General features: G+C 38.8%; 1 protein-coding gene across 3 annotated transcripts in view; it reads right to left on the bottom strand.

The window, feature by feature from the left end:
- Nucleotides 1-244: 244 nt before the first annotated feature.
- The window catches only part of RHOA (ras homolog family member A), a 36,312-nt gene continuing 15,055 nt past the window's right edge, over nucleotides 245-21,501 (bottom strand). For 2 of the 3 annotated variants that reach the window (XM_020789399.3, XM_078385519.1), the window contains exons 2-5: nucleotides 10,391-10,548; nucleotides 4,501-4,621; nucleotides 2,705-2,835; nucleotides 245-1,508 (exon numbers count right to left, since the gene is read on the bottom strand). In XM_020789399.3, the coding sequence (XP_020645058.1) occupies nucleotides 1,335-1,508; nucleotides 2,705-2,835; nucleotides 4,501-4,621; nucleotides 10,391-10,546 (582 nt within the window). In that variant the 5' untranslated portion in view covers nucleotides 10,547-10,548 and the 3' untranslated portion in view covers nucleotides 245-1,334. Of the gene's footprint in view, nucleotides 1,509-2,704; nucleotides 2,836-4,500; nucleotides 4,622-10,390; nucleotides 10,549-15,140; nucleotides 15,315-21,501 lie in introns of all 3 variants that reach the window. The other variant, XM_078385518.1, reaches the window with a different exon arrangement.

The raw sequence follows: 21,501 nt of genomic DNA, 5'->3' as shown, positions 1-21,501 counted from the left end.
TGCTGTGTTCTGTTATAGCATTTCTTTAAGACTTGATTAAGTTACCTTTATTAGCAGTTTTGGGCTGAGCTGTTCTTGATTTGCTAATGCCTGTTTTTCTCTTTAGTCAAGGAGGAGTACAGCATTTGCATTTTACAGTGCTTAAAGAAATCACGTGAAACTGAAGACTATTGGTTTCAGTGCCAGCATCGATTTATATTTTCAGAATCCTGCATGGGGAGGAACACAGAGAACAGACTACAGGGAGCTTAGAAAACTGCCTTTATTCTATTAGTAGTTGGAAACAAGAAATACAGAAGAGAGTTTAGTTTGCTGCAGAGCAGCAAGACGTTCACAGGATGGGAATTTGGCTAGCAGGTAAGCAAGAATTTGCATTTTCGGACTGGAGCTGGATCCAGCAGAGGTTAACTTAAAGCTTCTGAAACATTCAGTTACCTTGACTGTAAAACAGCTGCCTTTCCTTTGCTCCTCAAGGAGATACTAAAGATGAGCTTTCTGGGCATGTTTAAGTAATACAAATGGGTTGAACAGTTACAAATGGGGAAAGGGTATCACTTGCCATTTGACTTTGTTTGCAAGTACACTCTTAAAAAAACCCAGAACACTTTACGCAGAAGTTACAAGCAACAGTATTAGGAAATCCAATTATACAAAAAATACTACATCTAGGCTGGGATATATAGATTTATTTTTGGTAACATACATTTAAGTGGCACTAATTACACAGTAACTATAAGGTAACTAACATGGAACCACGTAACTGTCACTTTTCATAGCTGGGTGGGACTTTGGTCATTTCAGGGCAATCACACTTTCCAATTATTATTTGATCTTCTGGAGCCTTCAAGTGAGAAAAAACAAAATAGTGGAAAATCAAACTTCCCTCAAAGTGAAAACACTGAAGTTACGTATAGTCTCATCCACAGCTATGTCTGTTGTACCTTATTAGGTTAGGACATGTTAGTTATGGAGTAGTTACAGTCCAATTGTCAGAGTTACCAGCTTCCCCCCCACCCCCCCATGTCTAAAAAAAGCAAGAAGTTAGAGAATTGTCTTGAAATTAGTGCCTGGCATATCCTGCAAATGCAGAGAATTTTTTTGTTAAAGGAATGTTGAAGTTAACCCTTGTGTGCACAGATGTATTTGATGTAGACCATTATAAAAAAATCATGGTTGGCTTCTAAATACTGGTAGCAAGACTCAATTTTAAATCTCTTAAGTGAATTATAGATAAATGAAAAAGGCTGGTAATCATACACTAAGATTAATAAACAGCACTTCAAAAATTCTTTGAGTGCGGGGCACTGCTTCTGCCATCTTCCCCTGGCTGTGCTTTACAAGAGAAGGCACCCCGATTTTTTCTTGCCACGCCGAGCTTGTAAAGCAGCTCTAGTGGCCATTTCAAAAACTTCCCTCACACCGTCTTTGGTCTTTGCACTACACTCCATGTATCCAAAAGCACCAATGCGGTTTGCCATATCTCTGCCCTCTTCAGGTTTGACCGGTTCCTGTACAAACATAAGAAGAGCCAGTTTCCATGAGTGAAAACCAAATCAAATAGAGGTAATTTCCTTTTATCTTTTTTAGTTCTAATTGTGTTACTATTTTGAACAGACAAACTTGACACTTTTCTAACAAAAATAAGCCTTCTCAAATTGTTGTGAATACATAAGACAGGTGACAATAAATAATTGCTTTCCCCATTATTAACAGTATAGCATGTTTCAAGTTAGAACAACATAAATTATTTTATGTTAAAATAACAATTCTGATTTTTAAATTTTTTCATTTACAGGTCATTTCACTTATAAGATTGTGTATTTGCAGAAGGAAACAGTTTATCAAGTTTTAGTCCTATTAAGTCAATTTAAATATTTAAATCTTCCATTATTTAATTAAATAAGCCAATGGTTTTTGAGAACTCTGGGGGAAGGGAAGTTTTACATTTCACTGATTGGAGAAAAGTGATACTGTGTTGAGACAGGAAGTACACAGGAAAGAGGGGGATATATGAGTGAGGCAGAATAAAGGATGTGATTATTCCTTGAAAAAACATGCAATCTGCAATATTGCTTTATTAAGTGTGTTTATGCCTTTTGAGAACTTTACTAAAATAACACACAACACTAGATCTATTTCCTATTCATAGGGCAGAAAAGTCTAAGATTCTTCCCTTGTAACTATTTCCTAGAAAGTTGCAGTTGTACAAGTAATCTCTCCCCGATAACCTGTTAGTGTAACCAAATTCAATCAGAGCAATTTAAAAAGAAATTACAAAAGTGGTTGTTGTAGGTCGGGCTGTTTGGCAGTGTTCCAAACAGCTGGAAAAACCTACAACAACCATCAGATCCCAGCCATGTAATCCTTTGGGAATACAAAGTTACAAAAGTTTTCATGTTGCCCTATTTAATAATGCCTGCTGCTTTACTCAGCTTCTGGCTTAAGAAAAATAAATCAATTAATTTTGTATATAATTTTAGGGCACAATTCAAACTTTTAACACTTTTGAAATATGTATATGACACAGGAACATTAAGATGGTTTACATTCTCGGGCATGTATGTCAGAACTTGTATTTCAAGCTTCTACATAGCGGCTATATTTGCTGCTAACTATATGACATGCCCACTTCGCCAGTACGGAACCCTGGATATGCTACAACAAGGATTCTGTGTAGTCAGGCAAAGAAAGAAAGAAAACCAACCTGCTTCATTTTGGCCAGCTCCCGTCTTGTGTGTTCATCATTTCTCAAGTCCTTCTTATTTCCTACAAGGATTATGGGTACATTGGGGCAGAAGTGTTTCACCTCTGGAGTCCACTTCTCTGGAATGTTTTCTAAGATAAAACAAAATCAAGTTGAGAACAATTCTCATCAAGCTTAAGCCAACACCAGTACAGCAAATTTCTTCAGGAAAGGGAACATCTCTCAACACCATAAATTAACAGTTTCACTGGTATGAACTACCCAAGGTATACTTATTTAAGTGCAGGAAAGCTGCCCACTAGAAGAAAAGGTATTCCTTAGGCACTAACATTTTTCAGGGGATCCAGGGGATTCAGTTATTTGATTTTATAATACATTTTGGGGTTTTGTGCACTGTTGCAAACCACCAAGAGCTGTGGATTCCAAGGTTCCTCCTAAGCCAGGCATGTGCACATGACTTCACCTCCCTCTGTGCATCTCTCTTCCTCCTCCATGCAGTGATCACATTTTGTTCCGGTCATGATGGAACCCTGCACGTGATGGGGGTGCAAGTGCACATGCACACTGGGGTTGAAGTCGCGCATGAGAGAGGCGGAGCCCCGCCCAGTAGGGCTGAAAATTAAAGGGTATGTTGGTGGATTCTGCTAGATGGGTAGTATAAAAATCTCATGCATGCATGCATGCATACATAGTATAGCTGCCATTACTGGGCTCTTTCTAGAGTGACAAGTAAGCAGAGCTGGATTTCATTTCCATGCAATTTGACTACTACACTAGACCTATTCCATTCCTGTTTTAGTTTTGGCAGATGCAGAAAGCTGTGCAGAAGGCTGTCCCAATGAAAGACATTTTGTAACATTTACTCATTTTCTAAGGTGAAATGCACATAAGCCTTCTCATTTGATTACAGAATTTCTTCACTAACGGCCTGTTGGACTAGAAAGTAAACCATAAGTAGCATCTCTCTGTTTACTAAGCAAAGACTCCTAAATGTCTGGGCTTTTTGTTACGTATAGAAAATATCTTCAAAAATTAAAAGCTGTTTTTCATCAATGGACTGTAGAAGCTTGTAAAGCACACAATTAAAACTGTATGTTCATGTATAAATGATTCACCTTCAATTATTATTTTTGTTTTATATCATTTGCAGTTTCTGAAAAGTATATTAAGTGGATAAGACAGAAATTGACTGCTGAAGTTTTCTGTGGTAAAGCAGCAAGCTAATCTGATACATATTTGCATTTAAGTTCAATAGCATTAAAATAAGAGCCTAGAAGAATAAAACTGCATTAGATCAGAGAGGTTATATTGCAATACTGAAACCGATTAAAAAAAAAAAGTAGCTTAGACCAGTTTTATGATGTGAAACTCTGATAAAGTATTTGATATAAACTTCCTTTCCTGCCTATTTACATGAAACACCATCCAAGGGACTAGAACTGTAATACTGTATATGGGTAACCTTAAAGAGGTAGTTGTTGTTTAGTCGTTAAGTCGTGTCCGATTCTTCATGACCCCATGGACCAGAGCATGCCAGGCCCTCCTGTCTTAAGCACTACTAATCAAGAGCTGCAAAAATGAAAATATTTACATTCATGTATTATCTGCTACCAGCAGAAAACAATTTAAAAGCTTAGATGAGTATGCACACACAAACTCTTAATCAATATTTTATGGAAAATCTAAGTTTTCAGAAGTTTTAGCTTTATACATGTTATTGGTGTGCCAGTGTAGCAATTCTGCAGGCATGAAATCTTTTCAGAAACATGAAATGCATTTCTATTTCATCTACTTACCTAAACTATCAGGACTATCAATAGAAAAACACATAAGTATAACATCTGTGTCTGGGTAGGAAAGAGGTCTAAGTCGGTCATAGTCTTCTTGTCCTGCTGTATCCCATAAAGCCAGCTCCACCTACAGGAAGAAAAAAGGTAGGTATCAAAACAGTTAAAACTTTGTCAAGATATTCCTTAACTTCCAGAAAGAAATTTGAAGCAGGTTACATTTCATACAAGTTTGTGGCAAATAAAACTCAATAGCCTTTAAGATGCCAGAAGACACTAAAATAATCTGAAAAATCTTAGTCAGCGTACCTTAACCTCACCTAACAGCCTGCTGGAACCTAACAGCCTACTGGGCAAGCTATTTCCAACAGTGTCGAAAAGAAGAGAAGCATGTTCTTCTTAATAATTAGCCCTAGAACAGACTTCCAGAGGAAATTCAGAGCTACTCACAGCTAGATTCTTGAACAAAATGTAAGGGCAATCTATTATTCAGACCTTCAGTGATTAGGAGGAATGTTAGAAGTTTTCCCTTATTACAGAATTTGGCAGTTACATACATGTTTACATGACACATTGAAGAGAAAGTAAACTTGGCGTTATATTACTATAAAAGTGACCACAGGAAAATAACCACAGGCTAAACAGTATGTTCTCATGACAAAAAATTAATGTGAATAATTCCTTAGGAATTTTTATTACACTGAATGGTATTACTGTAGTGTGTATAGATAGAGCAAGTCTTACCAAAAATATCAAAACAGTTCAGATGCTTGACAGAGTCTTGGGCCAATTTGCAGATTATTTAAAGAAAATGTACCTTAGATCAAATTAAAAACCACCCTATTTTACATTCTAATACCAAACATGCATGTGTACTCCATTTCAGTTGATAATGCACATTTCTTTAAATTGGTGCTACTCTTGCTGGACTAAAAAGCCAGCAATTGGAGAGATCAACTTTTCACACTTGTGTAATGAGCAAGAAAAGGGAGCATTATCTCACATATAAGCTCTTCCAAACTAACATGAGACATGTATATTTTTAATGATGTCAGTTGGTTTTTAATACTAATTGTTCTTGGCTTTAAATATTAACTTTTCATGATGCAAACTATTGTTGTATACTCATTGTTTTCAGCTTTAAACATTGTCTTTTCGATGATGTAAGCCACCTTGGGTCTTTTTTAAGGAAAGGTGGGGTACAATATTTTAAATAAATAAATATTCAAGTGTCAACAAGTAGCACCGAGATTAAGCACAGCTATGGGAATCTCTTTCCTATTAAATCGCTATTAGATAGCAACAAGATAGAAGCAGGGGACGGGGGCATGGGAAGTGTGAAAATGGCCCAAGGTAGCATTCAGATAATTAGTCCTCCCCCACCCCATACATCAGTGACAAACATTTGTACAAAACAGAAACAAAAATTGTAATCTATTTAAAAAGGCAATAACCCACATTTAAAATTTACACAACTGAGCATATACAAAGTCTGCTTTCTGAAAATCTTCCAGTTGATTTGGTAAAGGAATGCTTACCACATATAACATCAGAATCACTGGATACTGCTTGGAAAAACTTATGCTATTCTATTTATCTACTGTACGTACCTGTAATCACATAAAACATTCAAGCCTAAGGCTCCTATTAGCCTTGGCCACTAGGATTGCTGGCTGGGGCTACTGGGAGTTACAGTCCAAAACCCAAGCTGAGGAAAATTTATCTTAGCCTTCAAGCTTGTTTTTTCTAAAACATTTAATCTGACAATCACAAATAGATGATTCCATTCTATTTTTCTTCATTTCTGTAGACGTCTGTAGAAAATGTTGTTATGCTATTGAGGGCAGCTCTTTTCAGTGTTTTAAAAATCTTTTAATTGTTCATTGGAATCATTGGCGCACAACAAAATTCCACCTTGGTAAAGAGTAAGATTGGGTAGTGAGTCATTCCATTAACAAAAGCTGCTACCTTTGAACACTAGCGTAACAAAGTATGTTGTTAGTTGAACTTTCAGTCTGTTGCAGTTAGAAGCCTTGTGGCTGTGCAATATACAATCAGACCTCATATTTATGCCAACACCCCCCCCCCCCGTAATCAGAGATCAACAAATTCCAAATTTGCATGAGTTCTATTGGCAGTATTTTCCATCTTTCCCACTTTTTCCTGGGCAATTACAAGACCCTGATTCTGCCTGATGTCCAAAGAGTTTCAAAGGTGGTGAAAATGGTTTTATTATGAAGAGGGTATGAGATGCTTTTGAAACAAGTGTAATGGCTGGAGTTCTCTTGATAGCTCCATGCCTGGGTTTGATAAGAACATGTCTGTGTTGTCTTCAAAGAGGCTGACCATACTCCTCCACTGACTAATGGACATCCGCTGCAGTGCTGGGTTGCTCCTTAGAAGGACTGACTAGACTTCATTGTGAAAACGAACAGGACTGAAGAATCTGGGCACCCAATCTTGGTGCCTCTAGCAATCTGAAATGGTGTTGAATTGGGCCATTCTTCCAAATAGCAGCACCATTGCTATTATGAAGAGTATGCAATATGGCAAAAATTGATGTCCCAGTTCTCTAGTCTTACACACTCTAAAAATACAAGTCCATTCTAGACTACCAAAATGCCTTGGAAGCATTCAGAGAGGCAATGGCAAGACCTTCATTTTTATTGTACTACCTAAAATGAATTACATTTCACAATCTCCGGACAGGGTCTACAGTTTGCCTATGTTTAAGGAAACCAAATGGGTGCTGGTAAATATAATGGCTGACATCCTGTTGCTTACAACTAGAGTAGGCCCACTGAATCAACAGAATTTATGGAAGAGGTGATACCCACTGATTCAATGGGCTTACTCTAGTTGCAACTTACTGTAAGCAATAAGATTTCTGACATTATTTACTAACAAGTTAGTAAGAACAGATGTGACTAATTTTGTATCTTGGTTTAAGAGGGGAATAAGGCTGCAGGCATACAAGCCAGGTCTTATGATTTCAGCGCTCACTATTATCAAATTACAGAGAGAAAGACGGAATGACATTAACAGAGTCTCAGAAACCTAGTACCTTGAAACTTGCTAGGTTTTATTAAATTTCATACAATTCATTGGAGGCAACTGCCCACATTAACAGTGATTCATGCTCATCTGAATATTGACTGCATTTAATTCAATTTAAAACAGTATCAATATTTAATTCCTTACATGAAAAGGTATAAGGTTTGAGAAGATTTTGGCTGTGATTTTATTTTCCATCAAGGTATACAATTTTTGACTTAGGTCTCCTCTTTCTTATACAGTGGTGCCCCGCATAGCGAGGTTAATCCGTTCCGGATTAACCCTCGCTATGTGAAATCGTCGCTAAACTGAACTTAAAAGCCCATTGGAACGCATTAAACATCATTTAATATGTTCCAATGGGCCCTAAACTTACCGTTCAGCGAAGTTTCCTCCATAGCGGCAGCCATTTTCGCACCCTCAGTAAGCGAGGGGAGGGCACGAAAACGCTGCATGTGGCCATTTTGGGCGTTCGGCGGCCATTTTAGAACCACCAAACAGCTGATCGCCCGACTCTGTGGGAGGTTTGGGGGGTTGGCAGCAAGAGGAGGAGAAGAGGGAAAGTGGGGGGGAGGATGCGCGAGCGCGCGGCTTCCCTCCCTTCGCCTGCCTGCCTTGCAGCCTGCCTTCATCCCTGGGGGCGGCAGGAGAAGGACGAGGAGGAAGAGGGAAAGGGGGGGGGAGGACGCGCAAACACGCGGCTTCCCTCTCTTCGCCTGTCTGCCTTGCAACCTGCCTTCCTCTTCCCGGCCAGCGCGGCCCCGCATCACTCTCGCGGCGGCTCCTTCCTAGCACCCGTCTTCGCTAAGTGAGTTTTTTCCATAGGGACGGACGCTATGCCTCCGCATTAGCGATCCCGGAGAAGGGATCGCTATGCGGATTCGTCGTTATACGGTGCGCTCATTATGCGAGGCACCACTGTATTGCTGACTAACAGCTTTGAACTTTTGAGTACTACACTGAATGTACTTTGGAAATATCTAGATCTGTTAAATTCAATATATTTGTTCTCCACAGTTGAAGCATGGTGAATTGCCTACTGATTTATATTTGGCTACTGAAATACTTATGTCTGAAATTAATTATGGTATTATTTTTAATGTTTATTCTTTAATAGGTTAAAGTTGCTAATGCATTTTCTTCTTACCACTGCTTTCAGAATGTCCTATATTGTACCAAATGAGATATTAACTGAGTTTTCTGATATGATGTGACAGCTGCTGAAAATTTATCTCTAAGTCTTATTTGAGCAACACCAACTGGTTAGAGATCATGAAAATATTTTTGTACCTTGACTGGGACTGGGGATGCATAAAACCTTGGTGATAGGTTCACAGTCTGGATGGGACCAATTTTTGCACCCACAGTGTATTGCTCCACTCTTTAAGAAATAAAACTTAGTCCAGAAGGGAACAGGTGTTATGATGCTTAGAACACAACAAGCAGTCTCTAGAGTCTGTAGTTAATTCTTTCTAGGAGTGTATTAAACCTATATCTGCTAAATGGAATTGTAAAATAGAACCAATGGGAGCTGTTACTGCAGTCCTAAATATTGTGTATGCTATTTAAATTACCTCCAGTAATACGTTTTGCCTCCTGAAGGCCTTGACATGCTTCAATCTTTAAAAATAAGGGGTTCTGATTAGAGAGCAGAGATTGAGGCAACTATTACTGGGGTATTACCGAATGTTCTCTTAGCAAAAATAACTCCCTCTGAGGGATGTGAAGTTGCCCACTTCTCTGTCACCATTCAGTTTGCAGGCAAAACCCTTTTTCATTCAGATTCACTTTTGATATTTAAGATGGCCTGTTGAAGGGTTTTAATCAGGGTGGATAAAAATAAATGATTAAAAAAATCAAATTTATCTAAATCACAACTTAAATTAAAAAATCATTTTTTAAATTAAATTCAACCTGGTTTTAGCATATTGGGCATTGTTAACTGTTTTAATGATGTGCATTTTTAACTTGTTTTATTATTTATTAGTAATTTATTTAAATATGATTGTTAATATTCACATGGCATTTTCGGCAGCAAATGGAATATAAATAAAAACCCAGAACAGAATATATTTTCTTTAGTGATGTGATTTCATCAAATAATCTGGCAGAGACATAGTCCCGTGTTTAGCTAGTCAAGCTTCCAATTTAATCGAAGTGCTGCCTACATAGTATAGAAACATTATAGGGACAATGTATTTGCAAAGGCTTTCACGACCGGGATCTAACGGTTGTTGTGGGTTTTTCGGGCTCTTTGGCCGTGTTCTGAAGGTTGTTCTTCCTGACGTTTCGCCAGTCTCTGTGGCTGGCATATTCAGGACATGGCCAAAGAGCCTGGAAAACCCACAACAACCAATATAGGGACACTTCATATGACCAGGTACTGTATGTCCTACTGGCTTTAATGGATGTCATGTACACAAAGGGTTGCAGCCCAAAATGAACAGTGTTCCATTGTAACTGTCTACAAGTACACAAAGTTCTGAAGACTCCTTTGCTTGGATCCAGAGTTCCTGGAAAGTAGAAATCCACTCATGGCCAGAATTCAATTACTTATGTATGCATCAAATGGTAAATTACTGTGACATACTACCACTAGTTAAAAAGCTGATGCTTGTACTCCTTGTTACATACCAGGGACATAACTTGGTACAGGACAAGAAATGATGCACTGACATCTTGATGCAAATTCTCTGCAGTGAGTCATGCCATTTGTCTTATGCTGGTGTATGCAAGTAACAGGATTCTGGCCAATGAATCTCTTATGTTAGGTTTCAGAATACCAATCTACAGGGTCTAAGAAACAAAAATAAAAAATGTAGTACTGAGAAGACTGTATACGTACCTGCTTTCCGTCAACTTCAATATCTGCTACATAGTTTTCAAATACTGTAGGAACATATACTTCAGGGAACTGGTCTTTACTAAATACGATGAGCAGACATGTCTTGCCACAGGCACCATCACCGACTATAACCAGCTTTTTTCGAATGGCTGCCATAGCTACCAAAGAAAAACAAGTTGATTATAAAGACAACAAATCTTTTAATAAAGACATTCAATAAATCTGAAAGATGAAGTAACTATCCTGAAGTTGTTAAACTGTTACGGTATTGTTAAACACTCTTATAGTGCTGTTATATCAGGGGAGTCAAATTTAATTGATCTGGAGGCCTCAACTCCCTTCATTTAGCAATGCCCAGGGATCACACTCTGCTGAAAAAGTCAGACCTCTGGCAGGGATAAAAGGTAATAAAAGCATCTTACCATCAAACACCCAGTGTGCCATCCTCCTACATCTTTCTTGTAAGATTTCATCACCCAAACCATCAGTGCATCAAACTGCTGGCCTCTCTCCTCCTTCCCCGGCCCAAGTATCCCATTCCATACAAACTAAATCATTTGGGAGCAGACTTTGTGGCTTTCAGGGTTTACTTCACTTTCTAACAGAATGTTAGTAGCCACTAACCAAAGCCTGAGACAGAAGAGATAGTATTCAGAAAGAGATGATTACAAGCTTAAAAAAAAGTTCAGAATATTAGCATGCAACAAGATCCTCAGAATTTACATACAAACACTGTTTTTGACAATACTAAACTTACTTTGTTTTCAGCAGTAAGAAATTTTGGGAGGCGTATTATTTGCTACTATTATTAAATCAGGATTAAGTAGTCTGCTTTCCAGATGATTTCAACTACGTTAATTTAAATAAAGATTTAAATAAAACAGAATCAAGTTTTTGGGACAATTTCAATAAAACCTGATTTTTAAAAATTTAAATTATATAAATCTTGATTTAAATCAATTTAATTTTTTTAAAAAACATTGATTTTTATCTACAGATTAAATCAAATTACATTTTAGATGAAACTTATTTTTAGAAATATTTCCAACAGCAGACACACTTTTTTATACTTCACTAGAGTGCATTCCCTCCCAGTTTCGTATTTTTCTTTTTTAGGACAAAACAACTGATTGATTGATTGATTGATTGATTGCATTTATATGCCGCCCATCTAGACATAGTCTACTCTGGGCGGTCACAACATACAAGATAAAAACAATTTAAAATATATATTTGACAGTTTTTCGACAATATACAATGAAAACAATAGTTCAAGATGGGAAGAAGAAAACTAAGTAGTGCCTGGAGGGAAGGCCCGTCTGAACAACCAGGTCTTAAGTTGGTCTCTGAAAATACCCAGCAAGGGAGCCAAGCGAATCTCGGAGGGGAGTTTGTTCCAGAGAGAAGGAGCCACTGCTGAGAAGGCCCGGTGTCTTGTTTTTTCCTTCTAGACCTCCCTTGCCGTTAGGCTCCTCAATCGCCCCTCCTGGCTAGATCTAGTGTGGCAGCTTCTTGCATGGAATGAAGGCCCGTACCAGGGGAACCCTGCACAACATGATACTTAACACTACTTTCCAAGGAGGGGTTTTAATGAAGAAATTTCCTGAATTTGAGTAAAGTTTCTAATGTCAGTCCACCTGTTTTAAGATCTGCAGCTCATTCACACAGTTCAGGAGCTGCCAAACTACCTGCCTCATTTAGCTAGGTCTGACAGAAACATTACCAAAAGAACTCTCAAGAAACTATACAGTACTTAACTTGCTTATTAACAACAAAGCTTACTGTCTGAAACCAAAAAAGGAAGTACGTAGCTGATTTTTATTTCTTTTTACAATGGCCTAACAAATTTTCCTCTACCCCTGGAAATCCTACAAAATATAGTGCCTAATTCGGCTGTATACTTGCTCTACACACTAACTACAGAATCCTTTCTGAGTAATCTTTGCATTGCAAAACTACATGCACAAGACTCATAACCAAAACCAAGCTGCAGACTGAGTCTGGAACATCCAGTCATTACAATGCTGAGTCTAGATTCTTCAGAATCACTTGAAGTGATTAAGTGGCATTAATAGCAATAAATTATGTCATATTCACAGCCATTCACTGTCATTTTGGTTTTGTCTTAAAGTTACTACTATTTAATATAGTTGATGAGACCTCAAATGTTTGAGCTAAAGGATAATTCAGAGGCATTCAGCAAAACTGGAGAATACTGAAGGGAAAAAATACCACATGCAAAGTTGAAACAAATTTCTCCTGGAAATCTTGGAATCCTTGAATTGGAAGGTGCTTTGAAGATGCTATAGTTCAACTTCCTGCAGTTGAACTACAGAGGCAGTATGGAGCTAGAGGCTGGCCAGCCTCTGTTGTTTGTTGTTGTTTAGTCACTAAGTCGTGTCTGACTCTTCGTGACCCCACAGACCACAGCACGGCAGGCCCCCCTGTCTTCCACTGCCTCCCTTCTAAGCCTCTGCTTAGAAGCCTTAATATGCCTAATGTTCAACTAAAACCTGTAATTCTATACTCAAAGCCCATCAGATCTAGTTCTGCTCTTTGTGGCAGTACATAATAAATCTTTGTTTCCCGTTAGGCCCCAGCAGGTATTTGAAATGCTATCATAACTCCTTCATTCCTCTTTTCTAGGCTAAACATATGCAGTTCCTTCAGTCTTTTTGCAAAACACATGGTTTCCACATCACAGATAATCTTCACTGTTCTTCTCTGAATTTACTCCAGGATGTCTATATTCTTTTAAAATAGTCATCCAGTGCCGGACATAGTACTCCAAATGAGATCTAACTGGTACAAAATTAAATGGCATTACTTGACAGCATATGATGATGAATATTATTTTCCACTACTCAGAATCCAAGGTTCTATTAATAACCAATGACACAACTTCGTGGCTATTTACATATCTACAAGCAAGATATCCCCCATCCTGTACATATACATTTGGTGTATTTCTTTAACTTAGAGAACGTTGCATTTTGTGATCTGAATTTCACTTTCTTACTAGTTTCAGATTCTTTTTCATACCATCAATATAATTTGATGTTTTATTACCATCTTTTGAAGTATAGCTATCCATTTGATTTTTGTCATCTGAAAATTGAAAGATATCTCTTCTTATCCTTCATCAAAGTCAAGAGTGAGAAATTCCTCAAGGTCTGGAGGTCAAATCTGTCCCCTAAATCTGCTGAGGATGGTTGCAGCTCCATTCCAATATGCCAAAACACCAGAGAACCCCCCCCCCCAAAGCTGCAATACAGTTTGCTTCCAACACTCTCAGCACCCTCAAACTGTCCTGGAACTGACAGCAGCTGTATATGTGCAGACAGGGTGGGTGATCCTTGGATACAAGGGTCTGTACACACACAAATAACTAAAGGGTTATATACATTTCTGATGTCATTAATATTACACAATACTAGACACAAGAAACTATGCTTACAGATACACTTAGTGCTAGCTCTACAAAATCCAGATAGCTCAGTTTTATATATATTTACTCACAGTTTATTTCCAGTTAACTATTCACAGAACTATACTATAAAGACACCTAAATAGAATCTGATTTATGGTGCTTGAACAGAAAAGTGTAAGTTGAAAAGAAACCATTGCAGATTTTAAATCTTTTTAATTTGGGCCTAGAAACAGAGATTTTAATGCAGTGACTTCTTCAAATGAGCCAATGAGAGTTCTGAATAAACAGAAATATCTGCCAATTGTCCTCAACATAACCAGAGTGCCACTTCACTTTTTATGTTTCTGGTTGGTCAAATGAGTACCAAGCTTGTTGGGGGACAAAGTGTTGTTTGCATAATTATGTTGTAAACCACTCCGAGAGTACTTCAGCATGATGCGATGGTATATAAGCTGAAGTTCCAAATAGAGTAGTCCTAGAATGAGCTGGAAGTTTTAGCATGTATACATTACTGAAACCGTGATGTCTATGTTGGCTTGGGCATGTCGTGAGAATGGCTGATGGTTGGATTCCAAAAGATCTCCTGTATGGAGAATTAGTGCAGGGAAATCGCCCCAGAGGGAGACCACAGCTGCGATACAAGTGGGATCTGAAGGCCTTAGGAATGGACCTCAACAGATGGGAAACCCTGACATCTGAGCATTCAGCCTGGAGGCAGGCGGTGCATCACGGCCTCTCCCAATTTGAAAAGACATTTGTCCAGCGGGCCGAGGCAAAGAGGAAGTCCCAGAACCAGCAAAATCAGGGAGCTGGACAGGGAACAGATTGTATTTGTCTTCAGTGTGGAAGGGATTGTCACTCTCGAATTGGCTTTCTCAGCCACACTAGACGCTGTTCCAAGTCCTCCATACAGAGCACGTTACCATAATTTATTGAGACTGAAGGATGCTAGTCTATATAATCTGAAACACCAACAACTCCCTTTTCCTCTGATTTAGGGGATTGATCAGGGACCCCTGCTAGAATATGTTTTTTGGGGGGCATGAAACCCTGTAGATGTGTGGAGGGATTAGCAATACCTCCTATGCAAGCAGTAGGACCCTATGTGTATATAGGGTCCTATAATATAAATCCAAGTTTAACTAACAATGCAGAAAGAAAAACTAATTTTTAGAGAAAAATCTTCTGAAGGTAAAATGTCCTATGCTGTAGTCACTTTACTGTATACTGCAACAATGGGATACTCAGTTAAAATGCACAGTTCAACTGCATCTCACACATTAAATAAAAAAAAAATACTGCAATCTCATGTATGCTTACCTTAGTGAATGCCACATACAACAAATTCTACAAAATTTGAAGTACATATACATATCAGCTGGGCTGCTTCATACGACTCCCCCCCCTTCTCTTCAATCTGTATTTTATGGAATTGGCACTAACAGATAATTTGTCTTCAGTGAGATTACGATCCATCAGAGGAGATGTTGAATTCTATTGACAACAAGATGGCAAAGAATTAAAGACTGAATATGGTCTCAGTCTCACCACCTTCACAGGTGTGCTTGGGAGAGGGCATCCACTGTCACTGCTCCCAGACTGTGGAACTCCTACCCGCTGGATGCCAGGCTAGTTTCATCTTTGCTACACTTCTGCAAGCAGACATACACCTTTCTCTTCAGGCAGGTCTTCCCTTAGCGACTGGCTTTCTGAGAGGGGATTTAAAATGGATCGTTGTGCTATTACTTTGAATGTTTTTTGTGTTGATTTTATTTATTTTATTCAGTGTGGCATTTTTTGATTCTTTAAAAATATTTGTATACTTCTTGTTTTAGGTTTTAAATATTGTCTATTACTGATGTAAGCCCCCTGGGTTCTTTTTAAAGAAAAAGGCTAGGTAAAAATATTTTAAATAAATATGAAATAAATGTTCTGTTAGGGACTCTTACTAGATAAGAAAATTTAGCACAGTTTTTGAATGATATGTTATTAAATTGGTCCATATGGAATGCTTTCAAGAACTATCCTTTTTCCTTTTATGGGAAGCCCTTGGACGATACACTTTCACAGACTATTCACAATGTTCTCATATAGCAGATACTCTGGAGAAGCAGCTAGTTTGAGTACACCCCAAAATATTGCTGAGGATATCGATCATTGCAACTTGCACTGTCCATTGTATGCAGTCTGCACATATAGCGTTTTCTTATAATGAAACAGTAAGATGTTTTGCAGATTTTTTGAACAGTCTTATTTTTGTGTGGTCTAGTCAATTTTGTTACAAAAGTAGGAGCAAATCTGTCCCAACAATTGTTACTCTGTTATAAAGACAATTAATGTAACCTGATCCTGAAAAGTTAAATGAGTCTGTCCTGCTTTGGGCACATCATGAGAAGGCAAGATCCACTGGCAAAAAACAATAATGCTGGGAGAGGTTAGGGGCAGCAGGAAAAGAGGAAGACCAAATATGAGATGGATATACTCCATCAAGGAAGCCACAGACTTGTGTTTACAAGAGCTCGGCAAGGCTGCTCAGGACAGGAGATTTTGGAGATCCCTCATTCATAGGGTCGTCATAAGTCAGAGTCGACTTGACAGTACATAACAAGAAGTATTTAAAATAAAATACTGTATAGGAAGTTGGAAACATAAAATATGAATTAGGTTGGATCCAGAGTTTCTTCCCTCAAAAAGAAGAATATTCCTTGAACTGAATTCCATTCCTGCTCATTGGAACTGGAGGATGATGTGATCTCTTCTGATTCCCTGTACCCTCTGGAAGCTACCAGCACCACCTGCCACTCATATGATGTCCCCAGCCCTCCACAGCAGATCTGGGGGTAGACACAGGATGCTGCAGGTAAAGGGCTAAATAGGCACAGACTAACTCATCTTGTTCTACTGCATCCAACACAGTTTATAGAAGGTGCCTTGCCATCTCCAGAAAACAGACTGTGAACCACTGTCTGCAGATGCCTGTGTAACTGTCCCCTAAGCTACTGCTAAATTATATAAGCATATGAAAGCAGATGGGCTAGTTAATTTTTCAGGAAATTTCACAGTTGTGCTTACTGAAACTTTACAAACCCTTGGTTCTCAACCTGAAACAAAATAATTTTTCACAATATCTTTAGTTAGCATCCAACTCATTTTTATGGTGCCTTGATTCTGATTCTACAGCAGTCAACTATGAAGTAATTTAAACGACATAATTTGAACTTTTTCCCAGCTTTTAGATTTTCTAGAGGGAAATTATTTTACTTATCTTCTATAAGGAAAACTATAAAGCTGCAAAGTCAACATTTGTAGATTAACTAACATTTTTCCCATAAATGAGAATTTCAAGAAACATATATAAAATATTTACTTCCCTATTCAACTTAATTTTATTTTTGTTTATTTAACAGTCTAAAACACATAATTTATAATTGCTGAAATTTGATTTGTAGCATAAGCCAAATCTTTAACTTGATTGTTACTGTTATCATAGATCAGTCATGCTAGATATAAAAAGCTAAAATACAGTAACAAATCATATAGTATTTGCAAACAATACAAAACAGACTAAAATTCAAATTGCAGTTAAGTATAAATTTCTAATCTGATTACTGAAGTGATTTAATCATCTGTTTTCTTATTATACAAACCACTGCACAGAGTGTTGTAACATTAGCTGCCTCTAATATCACTTAAGGAATTGGAGAGGAGATGTAAAATTTACCAGGTCTACCTGGATGTTTTAAAATTTGGGAAAACAAATAATTTGTGCAAATCTTTATAAAATGTGCAAAACAGCCTGACATGTTCCATATTTTTCACCATACCAGATTAACAGGGGCAAAGGTGCTGATCGTTAAGGGGTATGTGAATATTTTCCCTCTAGAATGGTTGAAGGTAGAGTATTGAAATGGGCTAGGGTGAAAGCTTGCAAGTTCTAACTTGTAAAGGTAATCTGCTGCGATGAAGATCTTACTACAATTCCCATCTCCTAAGTAATATGAGTCCCGTGCTCTGTTGAGTTGGCATAAGCCAAATCAAAACTTTCTGTCTGCTGAATTGCAGCATGGCTGCTTTGTTTACCAGAGAAGAATAGATTGAAAGTTATGATTTAGCTTGTGCAGTGAAGAGGATTTCAGTCAATGTGGCACATAAAATTAAAGTATATGAAATATTTATGAAATCTACAAAGCAAATATTAATTAAATGACGAATCAGTACACTGCCTTTAAGAAACACTTCCTATAATGTGGCTTACATGAAAAAAACCCTATAATTTCCTGCAACACATTTTGAGTGCAGAAACCGCTGTTGCAAAAGTATTTTCTGCATTCCTAAATACATATGCCATTTTTTCAACATTTCCCCCAATTTCCAATATTTCTCTTGGAAAAATTGAAAATCCTTGGCGAAAAAAATTCTTTTGAATTTTCGAGTAATTTTAATCTCTGCACTTAAGAGGAATATGCAGAAAGAAAACCTAAATTAGAAAATGAGATTATGAAACAGGATTAGCTACATTAGTACTAAATCTCAGTTTTGCTTGCCAAGATATATAAAGAGATGCCTGGGAATTAATTATGCATGTAGTAGAAATACACAATATGTTCTATGCACCAGCAACAAAAGTGAGAACCCAACTCCTTCAATTCCACTCTACTTGATAGAATTCAAAGCAAATTATAGCTTCACAACACACATACACATTAAAAGGTCGGCTTCAAGTCATTTGGTAGCTTCCTGCAAAAAAAGGGTCCAATGTAACAGTACAAAGTAATACTGTATATGCACACTTTGGTGGCTTTGCAGAAAACTGTCTATTACAGCAATATTAAGTAGGAAAAAAATGAGGTCTTTGAGAGTTAAACTCTGCTTCCTGAAGTTAAATTAAGTACATGAGGTAAGCAGTTGCCAGTTGCCAAATGCTACGTTAAGTGTTCTAAATTAAAGACTTAGGACAGAACAAAACTTGTTTTCAGTATGTTATTTTAGTGACTTATGTCAGCTTTTAAATTTTAGCCATCCCAGTGACTTAGTGTATATAAATCACTCCCTCTTTTCAAACCCCACATCAAAAACTAGAGTTCTGACATTAATGACATATACTCAAAGTAGTACTACATTTCTTTCTCATTGGCATAAGCTATCAGCTGTTTTTAAACTGTGGCTGTAGCTCTGAGCCACTGTTTTTCTCATATAAATTAAATTTACACTTCATGAAATTAGGAAACTGTTCAGTTGAAACCTTGCCATTTATTTTTATTTTCTTGCAACTGTTCATATTTTCACCATTCCAGCATCAAAAAAAAAGAGCATTACTATTACTTTTTTTACTAAAAAGAAAGGTAATTCAGATCAGCAGTAACAAGATTCTCGTTAAGCTGGGTGTGTCCATGCATCTCTGCCTTGCTGTGTGCAGCGGTCTTCCTCCTCCGTGCAGCGATCGCATACACTCTGGTTGCGATGGAACCCAGCGCACGGGGGGGGGCGGAGTTGCATGTGTATGCAGGGGCAAGGTCATGCAAGAGAGAGGCAGAGCCTCACCTAGCGGGGCTGAAAATTGGAGTACATTGGGCAGTAGCATAGTCCTTTCAGTTAAAGATTTTCAGTGAAGCTAAGATACTAACGATGATACCTAGTGTTGTAAAGTGGATAGAGTGATGGACTAGGAGTTAGGAGGCCTGGGTTCAAATCCCCATTCAGCCATGGAAGTTCACTGGGGGAGCATAACTGGTAAAACTATTTAAATATCTCACTTACCTTAAAAGTTCTATTAAGGTCACTATATGTTGGTTGCAACTAGACGGCATATAACAAACAAGATAATATAGTCCTGGCCATAAATGAGGACAGAGTCTTTATGCTTCTAAGTCTCTAAAGAAGTAAAATGAAATATTGTTCTCCCATGCTACTACACAATGGGCCTTAAGCACTCCCATGAGTTTCAAACCACAGTAGTGTTCAACATAGGGGGCAGCATTTTAGGAAACTAAATTTCACCCCTGCCTTAGTTGTGTAGATGTTTGTTTGTTTGTTTGTTTGTTTGTTTGTTTGTTTACAATATTTTTAGCCACACCATTACCAGTGGCTTCTGGGCGGTGTACAACATTAAAACTTAAAAACATTAAAAACATTTTAAAAGACAATATAAAGTATCATATATTAAAATAATTCTTAAAACATTAAAATTAATAAGTCCTGCTGCTCATGTGGCCAGCTAGGGAATGCTGTTTAATTAAAATGCTGGCTAAACAGAAAGGTCTTTGCCTGGCGCCGAAAAGCCATGAGTATTGGAGCCTGGCGGATCTCTATAGGGAGGGCATTCCAAAGTTGGGGGGCAACAGCCAAGAAAGCCCTATTTCAACATGCCATCCCCCTCACCTCTTTCAGGGATGGCACCTTCGGAAGGGCCTCCTGGCCTGATCTTAGAGGACGGGCAGGCTCATATGGAAGAAGGCGGTCCTTTAGGTAACCATGTCCTAAGCCGTTTAGGGCTTTATATGTCAAAGTAAGCACTTTGAATTTGGCCCGAGTAGCAACTGGCAGCCAGTGCAAATTTTTCAGAACCGGCATGATATGAGTCCGTGCGGCGGCACCACTTACTAGCTGCGCAGCCGGGTTCTGTGCCAGTTGGAGTCATCGGACCATCTTCAAAGGCTGCCCCATGTATAGCGCACTGCAGTAGTCCAGTCTGGTTGTTACCAGTGCATGAGTGACTGCTGCCAGGCTCCGCTCATCCAGGTAAGAGCGAAGTTGATATATTCTCTGCAGCTGTAAGAAGGCAGCCCTGGACAACGAGTCCACCTGGGCTTCCAAGGTCAGACTGGGGTCCAGGAGCACCCCCAAGCTGCAGACCCTGTCCTTTAGGGGGAGTGTAATCCCATCTAAGGCAGGGAAATGGCCCTTTAACCTATCTGGCGGGGCACCCACCAGCAGCACTTCAGACTTGTCTGGATTGAGCCTCAGTTTATTGACCCTCATCCAGACCATTATCAAGTCCAGGCACAAGTTCAGAATGGTGACTGCCACACCTGGATTGGTAGAGAATGAGAGGTAGAGCTGGGTGTCGTCAGCATATTGCTAACTCCTCAGCCCAAACCTCCTTACGACCTCCCCCAGTGGTTTCATGTAGATATTGAACAGCATGGGGGACAGTATAGAGCCCTGAGGAACCCCATGACGCAACCGCCATGGATCAGAGCTACTGTCCCCCAGCACCACCTTCTGGACTTGATCAGCCAGGTAGGAGTGGAACCACTGTAAAACAGTGCCTCCGATTCCCATCCCAGCCAGTCTGTCCAGAAGGACACCATGGTCGATGGTGTCGAAAGCCACTGAGAGGTCCAGGAGAATCAACAGGAATGCATTGCCCCTGAGGAGTCCAGGACCTCCACTGAACCATTAGGTTGAAGAAGGTCCCGGACCACTCGAAATAGCTCTGCTGGATGACACATGGAGGAAGCAATACGGCTGGAGAAATACTGGCATTTCGCCAGCCGTATTGCCACAAAGTAGGTCCGATAATGGGCTCTAAGCTGTGTTTGGTCATAGTCACAGCGATATTTCCTCCATCTGCGCTCAAGCCGTCTCCCCCCAACTGTTTCATAGCCAAAAGCTCCTCTGTGTACCATGGAGCCATATAGGCTCTGCGGGTAGGGAGAGGGCGCCTAGGTGCAATTGTGTC

This window comes from Pogona vitticeps, chromosome 2 (assembly GCF_051106095.1).
Source record: "Pogona vitticeps strain Pit_001003342236 chromosome 2, PviZW2.1, whole genome shotgun sequence".
Taxonomy (NCBI): Eukaryota; Metazoa; Chordata; class Lepidosauria; order Squamata; family Agamidae; genus Pogona; species Pogona vitticeps.
Note: the sequence above shows the minus strand (reverse complement) of the source record. Positions and strands in the feature narration are given on the sequence as shown.